Source organism: Montipora foliosa, chromosome 4 (genome assembly GCF_036669935.1).
Source record: "Montipora foliosa isolate CH-2021 chromosome 4, ASM3666993v2, whole genome shotgun sequence".
In the NCBI taxonomy this organism is placed as follows: Eukaryota; Metazoa; Cnidaria; class Anthozoa; order Scleractinia; family Acroporidae; genus Montipora; species Montipora foliosa.
In genome coordinates, this window is record NC_090872.1 from 3,001,160 (window position 1) to 3,011,123 (window position 9,964).

At 38.5% G+C, this 9,964-nt stretch overlaps 1 protein-coding gene across 1 annotated transcript in view; it reads right to left on the bottom strand.

Moving 5' to 3' along the window:
• LOC137999537 (pleckstrin-2-like) overlaps positions 1–9,925 on the bottom strand; it is a 15,886-nt gene extending 5,961 nt beyond the window's left edge. The window contains exons 1-9 of the mRNA XM_068845329.1: positions 9,540–9,925; positions 9,163–9,243; positions 8,967–9,044; positions 8,278–8,403; positions 5,431–5,504; positions 5,234–5,331; positions 2,385–2,581; positions 1,768–1,863; positions 839–889 (exon numbers count right to left, since the gene is read on the bottom strand). Of these exons, the coding sequence (XP_068701430.1) occupies positions 839–889; positions 1,768–1,863; positions 2,385–2,581; positions 5,234–5,331; positions 5,431–5,504; positions 8,278–8,403; positions 8,967–9,044; positions 9,163–9,243; positions 9,540–9,590 (852 nt within the window). The 5' untranslated portion in view covers positions 9,591–9,925. The remainder of the gene's footprint in view (positions 1–838; positions 890–1,767; positions 1,864–2,384; positions 2,582–5,233; positions 5,332–5,430; positions 5,505–8,277; positions 8,404–8,966; positions 9,045–9,162; positions 9,244–9,539) is intronic.
• Between the last annotated feature and the right edge of the window lie 39 nt (positions 9,926–9,964).

A 9,964-nucleotide genomic window follows, 5' to 3' on the forward strand; every position in this document is an offset into this window, starting at 1 on the left:
GTCGATCTAGCCATCTCAACCAAAACAAGCCATTCTCCGGACCGGTTTTGACTTTAATGTCTTCTTCAGCGGAATTTTTCAGTTTAAGCTTGTCCGGTTGCTTACGCGCCATTGGACTTAATGCATTAACTCGTTCAATTACAGTCATTTATATAAACTGTACAATTACTGGTAATCATTATGTCTATTACGTCAGTGCGACATCGATAATTTGATCAACAAGCAGTTCTAATTTCAAACGAAATGATTTCACGTTTGTTTTGTAAAAATAAATGTCTCTATGCTGTCCCTTGTTAAGCCCTGCAGTCTCATTTTGTCTCCCTTAAAAGTTCTTGCTGCTTGTGTCTCCTCGTATGTATTAGTAGATCTCCAGTATTCCATGGCAGCATGAGTCACACCAGCAGCAAAGCAACAAGAAGACTGAAGTGGGAAGGTTTCTCTCACAGCTTTTGTCACTGCTCTTGTAAGACTAGTGCTGGAGCCACTTGCTGCCACAAAAACTTGGAGAGCTAGCTGACAGGCTTTACCCAAGAAAGCTTGAATTAGTGAAAGGTTTTTTCAAGGAAATAGCAAAACTAGACTCAACTTGCCAGAAAGCAAACCCTGAGGGCACATTGGTTGCAGGCAGATCCTCCCATTTATTATCAGTAATAGTTTGTTCTTGTGTGATTAGCACAGTTTTGTTTTGGCACCAAAAGCCTGTGCCATGCATTTGTTGGGGTTTGCAATTATGGCTTTTCATTTTAGTTTCTAGACTTTGTGGAGAATGAAAATAAATGAATGCAGCATTTAAATTAATATACATGTACATGTAATAATTGTAATAGGTTCCATAAACCTTTTTCTGCAAGAATCCTTGTTTTACCACATTTCCTCTGATGGCTCCACACTAGAAGAATGAAAGAGTCCATTGAAATAACTATTCTTTCTTTCAATTCAATGTGAGGTAATAAGCAATGACCAGGGGTGAACTCGCTGATACAATGTACTTCTTTTGATATTACAAAGACAAAATCCTTGATCTCAAATATTGCAAAATGACTTTATAAAGATCAAAATATGTAAGTTAAAAAATGTGTTTTAAAAAAACGAAAACTCTTGAAACTCAGTGACCTTGAATAACAATAAAATAATAAAGATTTTCCACTGTACTATCAACTCTGAGACATAACATGGTTCCAAATATAATCTAGAATCTGCTTAATGCTCATCAACTACATGTATTATTTATTTTGAAGCTCATAAGAAATCAGGAAATGATGAAAATAACACTTTGCCAACAACTAAAGAAGTGAATGAGTGAGTGAAATATGTGGAAAAATCTGTCCCATAATAAATAACACTTCCAGTATAGCTATTTAGTATCAACTAGTAAAAATCACTTTTAGAGACAGACAGCTCAGCTGTGTTGATTGAATTGTCATAAAAATTGAAAGTACAGTCTGTAAAGTTGACTTGGAATGGAATCAGAAATTTATTTCTGCAACAAAATGTGACAAGTATTAAACTCAAGTTGACTGCCTATGGATCCCGGTTAAGACCTCACAAGATCTTTTGAGACCTGTGTTTAGTATAAAGTTCATTCCCTTTTTACCACTGAACGTAAGTGCATAAATCTGTTACTTAAGAGAATCAACAATTTTGTGCCTTGGTTAAGCTAAATTAAAGTACTGGCTGGCGTACCAAAACAGGCGTACAAGGACAACGTAAAAGTTGGTTCGATGTTTATAGGAAAATGAGCAGGCCTGGGATGTCTAGTGCTTTTACCTGATTGCCTGGTATTTGATCATCCTCTGAATCACTGGAATCATCAGAATATTCCCATTCTGGAAGTTCATTTGGATTGCTCAATCTTAGAGCAGACTATTCATAAGAAAAAAAAACTCTTTATACCATGGCAATGAAAAAAAGGATGATTTAAATTCTAAATATCCGATCCTAACTATAACTAGAAATTGGGGTGCAGGGAGGGCACAGTGGTGAGAGCACTCGCCTCCCATCAGGGTGGGCCAGGTTCAATTCCCAGACTGAGCGTCATACAGTGTATGTGAGTTGAGTTTGTTGGTTCTCTACTCCAATCCAAGAGGTTTTTCTCTGGGTACTTTGGTTTTCTCCTCAAAACCAACCTACAATTTGATGTGTAATTATGGATTTGATTTCTGTACATTGTCCCCCATTAGTGCTCCAGCATGAAATACAGTTGACACATAATAAAGTCCATTTCTATTATTCTTGTTATTCAAAATCTAGATGTTATTTCATTTTAAGAATCAGCAGTGTGCTATAAAACCAAGAAAAGAGCAAGCTCTAGTCAACCCATTTCTTATTGGTTCAAACAGCAACACTTCTGGTAAATCATAACAATGATACCATGGTGTACTTACAAACCGGTAAAGTGCACCCGTTTCATCCAGAAAGATGTTAGCATTTTCAAATTCCTTTTTCTTCCTAAATGACATTTTGCTTGTGAGTCCAACTGGCTGAAGGTGGGCGTCTTCCAATAACATGCACGCTAAAGTGACTCCTGTTTCTCTGTTGGACACAAATGACCATTTGAGCAGCCAGTCGATGACTTGAATTCCTACAAAAGAAAGTTAAATTAAATAATGCATGCCCTCAATGTTATTTTAATAATGGTCTTGATCACAGACTCAGAAAACAGAAATAATTGCAAAAATCTGCAAAAATTGCAGTGTCAGGTATCAAAACTGACACACAATTTCTTGAAAACATGTGGAAAATAAACATATGAGGAGGGCAAATTGGGATTTTCAGGTTTTGCAGGTTTGGGTATTTTAAATTGCTACATTAACTATGACGGAATTCACATCTTTCCTATCTAAGCCATTTTAGGACATAAACATGTAGTCTGTACGAGAAGAAGATTGCTGTTTACCATTTTCAAATATCTGTTTTTGTTCCAGAGATATTCAAGTTTTTAAAGTGTGCAAATGAGCCAAGCGATAACATCATAAACTCAACCGAATTTTGGTCAAATATGATGAAGAAAGATATCTCAGCCAATTTGTATCAGAAATGCTTGATTCTTCGCAGTGCAATTCTAGTAGGTGCACATGTGCTCCACAATATGAGCATACCATTTTTGTTACCATGGCACTATACTGGGTTCCAGACCTCCCTGACATTAAAGGCTTTGCAGGCCACCTTTGACGTTCTATTTTGATATTTGCCAATGGTGCCTCATCTGCATGATCCTGCAAGCATATAAATATGTTAGGATGAATTTGTGGCCTTGTTAACCCATTGACTCCTGGGGGTTCCCCATTGACGAGTACAATCGTCTGGTATTAGACAGAGTAAAATACTAAGTGAGGCCGGTTTAGGGCTGAATGGATTGAATGTTTTTCTCCCTTAAGATCACCAAGAATATTAAAATCAGGTTGGAGAGGACTGGAATAGAGTGAGTTGTCATGGAAACAAGTTTCTTTATAGCCGTACGTGTGTTGCCTGTAGAACTATTAGCCCACCAAGTTTCGATGGTCTCTGGTGCAAATTGACTGAGATAGCCCTCTAATTATATACTTAATGTTAAGGGAGCATTCACAAAAACTTGTTGGGGGGAAGGGGGGGGGGGGGGGGGGGGGAAGGACTGATGAGAAATTGGGGAGTCCCCCAAAACAATTACATACATACATACATACTTAATTGACCACTCCCCATAGGGGCCTTTCAGGGCCAATCAAACACAACGAAATGACGGAACAGAACAGCAACTGTTAAGAATCCCAACTGGCCGGAGGCAAACCAGTTAGCTATTTACAAGTGCAGCTGGGAAGTTGAACCAGGGACTACCAGGAACAAATTCACTGAGTGGTCAGAGCGGGTCTTGAACCCGGGATCTCCGGATCTCAAGGCAAGCGCCCTAACCACTGGGCCACACTGCCTCCTAGAGGTAAAAAGGGGGAGGGGGGGTTTGAAAAATATAAACACTCTCAAGGGGGGTACCTTAAATAATGAAAACCAAAATTGTCATTAGCCAATGTAAACACACTTCAGCAAAATGTAATATTCAAGAGTGTAAAATGGGGTTGACAGGCCTACACGACTCCCTTGTATGTGATCTGGTTTCCTTTTCCTTTGTCATCATTTTGCTCTCTCAAGTACAAACCGGTATTTGAATGGATGCCTCTTTTAGGCGCTTCCAGTAAGATTTCATTTAGCAATGGTTTTTGTTCTATGAGGCTGGATCTTCATACTACTGTGTGATATTTTTTCTTCCAAGCAAAGAGTTTGTCTCGATGATATATTTATATTATATTTTTTGTTATAATACTATTTTTACTTACCTTTTAAAGAGAATTTGAGTTAAGTCCGGCCTTCCCTGGGAAACTGATTCTTGGGTTCCAGAAACACTGGAAACAGCAGTTCTGACTGTTCTATTTAACAAAATTTCCTGGGGGGGGGGGGGGGAGGGGCAGGTATCGTGTATTGGTTTGTGCAGCCATGAGGTAGGTTGGGGGTGTCTCAGAATTTAGGGACAGTAAAAGGGGGTCCCTGACAACATTTAACGCAGAAAGTAGGGGTCAAAGTAGGGAAAGTAGGGGTACATAATTCTCATCAGTCCCCCCTCCCCCCCACCCCAACAAGTTCTTGTGAATGTTTCCTAACTTGGGTTGAGTCAATGATGTCATCACTCCTCTCATTTGCATATTTTACACATTTTTCAAACTTAAATATTTCCGAAAAAATGCAGATATTTCCAAACGGTAAACGGCGTTTTTAATCTTTTCTGGTATTCTACGTGATTTGATCATAGTAGCACCTTAAGCTCGGTTTGTAACTTTTTGCACTGAAAAACTTTGGTTTCTCATGTTTAGTATGTGTTGCAGTTTGCAGTTTTTCCCATTTTTATCATTTGCTTTATGGCAAAAATAAAGGCCATTTTTCAGATTTGGTATCCATGAATGTGGTTTTCAGTTTTCCCTGTTCAGCATATAGTCGAGATTCATCAATTTGTATGCGTGTCAGCCATTCTATAATCATGCTACTCCCATCTTGAATAATTAAGCCTTGTGACACAGATTTTTAAAAGTTTGTATCCTCCACGTATTACCAATGAATTAATTGATTAAACTGCTTTGAAAAATTGGTTTTGATTGTTTTGTCTATGGATTTTGGTTTTGATCAAAATGTAGAGAGGTTTTCAGTTTTGAACAACTTTTCATGCAGTTTTAGCCCCAATGCCTCTGGCCTCATATGGTGTTGGTCCTACCAGTAAAGCAGAGTTTGTGTGCTTTGTTGTCTTTTGAGCAAGTGTGTGTATCAAGTGGTATTCCAGCATCTGCATCTTGCATAGCTTCCACAATTTCTCTGAAAATACACCAGACCATATTACTGCAACATTAAAGCATGTTCTCTCTGGTACTCAAAGAAAGACCTATGGAATCACAAAACAGAAACAATGTGTACCTTATTTGGGTGGGAGAAAACTGTACTGCTGACCCTGAATAAGCTCGTTTGGGAACCATTTCAGACTCTATTTGCTACAAATTTAAAATGGAAACCATGCATTTAAAAGAAATTCAAGTATACAGTGTACAACAAAACAATGTGTAATGTCAGTCATTGTTTGTAGCTACTCAGGGGCGAATCTAGGGGGAGGGTACAGGGGGTGACGGGGGTCCCGCCCCCCTGAGATGAGCTTTCTAATTCAACTTGTATTCTAAAAAAAAAATGTCACCAGCCAGCTACATCATTCCTTTGTGGTGCACCCCTTGCTGAAAAAATCCTGGATCCACCTCTGCTACCCTGGTTTGGAATTGAAAGTAACTTAACAAAGTTACAGTTCAAAAGACCCCAGGTTCCGACACTTAAAAAGTATCTTCATAAGATCGGTGATTTAGAGAAACCATTCAAAGAGTCCTTTTATAGATACTAATTTAAATTAGCGACATTTGACACTAATGAGAGGAGGTAAGTGTCAGGTAAAAGGCCGCTATCATCACAGTTCAAAGCAGTTTGAGCGGAATTAATGTGCCATGCCTCCAGACAAAGGCATTCATGGTACCGCCTGTTGACAGTGATAATTTTAGACTTATCCCAACCTACTGTATGGTTGATCAAGCAAACAAGTTCCAACAACACAGAATTTTCCTTTTTTGTAAAGAAAAACCGCAGGTGCTTCTTTAAACAAGTACTGAACTGGCGTTTGGTTTGTTCGATATAGACTTGTTCACAGTCATTGCAAGGAATGCAATAAATGGAGTCAGTTTGTTGTTGACAGTTTACAAGACCCTTTGGTTTTCAGAAGATATGAGCCAATATCCGAAAAGACTTTTGAGAACTTTGATGTTGTGGTTAGACAAAACCTGTTTAATGGGCTCTGTAACCCCTCAGACCCCCGGGATAACTATGAAACTTGTTTTTTCCGTGTCAGCCAAAGTGCTACAAGAGCTGGTAACAATTTTTAAAGAGATAATTATGGAGGAAGGACTTTGGATAGCATTTGCCTTCAGGACAGTGAGCACATACATGCATGTATTCTTACTCTTTAACCTTTAAGTTAGAATCACACAAGGATGGAAGGCATTCTGTCCTCGTGAGCAAGGAAGTGGCATTTAAAGTAATAGAATCCATGCATGCTTTAAAAGAAATCAGAGGACTTCCACCTTGCCATGCTAAACTACTGTAACACACCACCCAAAGACCTCAGCATGTTCAATAATGCATTGTGGTGTTCATTATGTTGTCCTGGTACAGCAGTTCAGAACAAGCTGGGCTCGGGTGTAGCTGAGCCCTTTGGATGGTGTGTTACAGTAATTTAACACAGCAAGGTGGAAGTCCTCTGATTTCTTTAGCATGGATTCTACTACTTTAACTGCCACTTTGGCTTTCCCATTGCCTTAGAAATGGTATTAGCTGTAGGGGGTGTGCAAAGTCTCTGTACTCCGAGCTGATGAATTTTGGGCTGTTATCACTTTGGCAGGTGCATTGGATGCCACACCAGGCAAAGTGGTGTGCACTTTAGTCTTGCAGATAATGATGGTGCATGGCAAGGGTGCCTCAAAGCTCGTCTAGCTCAGTTAAAAAGTTGTACCTTAAGTTGTTGTAAAGTAGTAGTTTGTCCTTAAGTCAATAAGTACAAGTAGGAGAGTTTACAAGTACACTGCCAGGAGTTACCGGTAAATTAATTGTGTAAGAGAGTCTATCTGTTGGCAATTGTCATAACTCCAGTAGGAGTGTGTTGCGTCAGAGAGATCAATGTATAATTCTTCACATTGATCAAGTCTGGAAGTACAGTTAGTGAGAGTGTGTCAGCTACATAGAGATAAAGGGACATACAATTCCTTTTTAATGGTTCGTGCTGGATTTTGTCTATAAAATTCCAGGAGAATTCAAGGAGTTTTTAAGAGCCAGGAATTGAGTTTTCAAGGAGTCTTTATAAGAAGATTTCTATGCCATACATAATATTATAGTGTTTCAGTGTTTTCTTCAATGCTGAAAAAGCCTGCCTTGATATTCCTTATCACACCCTGCAAGTTAATGGTTTAGGTTTTAATGTTTCCCTAATAGTCAATTTTGGGCTCAGATTTTTTAAATGTCTCTTTTAACTTAGCATGATGCAATCTCAACAATTTTCACCTAAGCAGAAATTCAAGCAGTTTTCAAGCAGTTTTCCACAAAATCATTTTTTTCAAGGGCTTATCAAGTGCCCTTGAAGTCCAAAATTAAATTCCAGGGCTTTTCAAGGCCTTCAAGGAGTTGCACGAACCCTGTTTTCTTGTACTTAAGGTCTTGCAGTCTACTTGGTGCAGTGTTGAATCGTTTTTGGGTAGAAGGTTTTCTCTGTCTCAGGGTTTTGGCAAGATTCCTGTATTCCGTTTGCATGTAGAAGTCATGGAAACGGAGCTCAAAATTCTTAAAGTTTTTGCGTATATTGCAATTGCATTTCAACTTGTCCATTTGAGTATCAATCGCCATAATGTTGTGGTAAGGATGAGAGTATTTGCTAGAGTTTCCGAAACTGAGAATAATTTGCTGGGATTCTCTAAGTCAATTTGTTGGGTCAATCCTACTATTCTGACACCATGTTAGGCTCCATGAGCAGTGGTCCAAACCACAGGACCCCAAAACAAAAACAAGTGCATTTCTCTCAAAAGGTTGAAGCAAATCTCAACTCTGTGCCCTGGGCATGAGTAACAGGTTATGCCAAAACAGAGATCAGATACATTATTTTGAATCAGCTCAATTGATTGCCTGAGTGTTGTTATCCAAACTAAGGAAATCATTTGGTTTTGGTTTCTGGCACTGAATTACCTTATCCTTGATGTCTAATTTCCTGACTGCATTTGCAATTTCTGTGGTCCACTCTTCTCGTTCATCACTGTTGGCTGCCTGAAGCAAGTACTCTACATTGTCCTTAGTTGTTAATCTAAAAACACCCTGAAACGCATCAGACAGGATCAAAAAATAATTAGGATAGCACATGCACTCCCATTGGTCAATAGCTGCATGTGTTTAGATAAGAGTATGTAAACACAGCTGTGACATCACATGCATTTTGATTGGTTATGTGGTGTTAGACACGCATTTTGATTGGCTGGTAGGAAATATGAGTGGGTATCAAGAAAATCTATTTCAATCAAGAAGTAAAAAAACCCTGCATTTTCCTTCACTTGTCGAATTATTTTTGAGAAATACTTATAAAAGCAACAAAGGACTTTTTTTCCGTGTTTACATAGCCTCATCTTAACACTCGGGGAGTTGGGAGAATTCTCGACAGTTAAGTAAACCTTCAACTGCGTCTCGAGTTCGCATAACTGTCTCAAATTCTCCCAACTTCCCCTTGTGTTTAAATGAGGCAATGGAAACACAGAAAAAGTCCTCTATTGCTTAAATATTTTACTGTGCCACATTATTATCTTATGCTTTTACATTAACCTGGCTGCCTAACTCAACAATATAAAAAGCAAAGTACAGTAAAGATGATATTAATTTTGCATTACCTCCTTTTTTGTGTATTCAATGCAAGGAGAAACTAAAAAGCAGCCCTGAAGAGGAATCTCCCCTGATACTTCCATGATCTATTAAAATAATTATTGTAGAAAATTGAAGGAATATTTAAAAGTAAAACATGATTATAAGATATCAGTTCTTATATAGGCGACATTAATAACAATTATTTAAAGCCTAAAAACTTACCAGGTCTTTTTTCCTGCAGTAAATCAGAGCCTCGTCGTACAAGATGAACCATCTGGTTTTCCAGTTGTGGCGAACATGTCCCTGTTAAAATTAATGTTCAATTTTAACAGTTAACTTCAAATTCATACCGAAGATTTAGTGTACGCGGGACTTATCCTTAGATTTATTGATGAAAATTTGCAGTGATATCTCTCCATGCTGTAGTTCACATTTGTAATTTCTTGCCTCCTAAGTGAAGCTAGATGTAGGATAAAAGTGTGACGAAAACGTGCATATTTTTTGAAGAACATCACAAATCATGACGCGAACTTGAAAAAGCAGCTAGCTAGTAACTGTAGCTTAGGTTAAAGAAGGGGAAACTAAGCACGGAAGCTCACCTTTTTTACCAGAAAGCCTTCCTTTAACTTCCTTGGAGCTTTCGATTCCATGTTATCTATTTTCGAGTACCCAAATCATATCAAAACAGCTGAACCATGTATTTCCTTATAGTTTGCGTGACAAGCAAAACGTCCAGTTGCACTACCAGTTCGGTAAGCTTAGATACATATCGATACTAACGAGAAATTTACAAAAACCAGAAATGAAGACAATTTAAGAAGACAATGGTGGCCGAGTATTCTAAAGTCGCTCCATAAAAGGAAGGATTGTATGTGCTAAAAACGAAATAGCGACAAAAGAGATGGGAAAAATAAATTGGATCAATCAACCAAATGTCACGCTGTACAGTGTGTCAACAGTGTGTTACCGTACGAACCCAGGCTTTCTTCCCCATCTCGATGCTCGATGACAAGTGAGAGGAAGA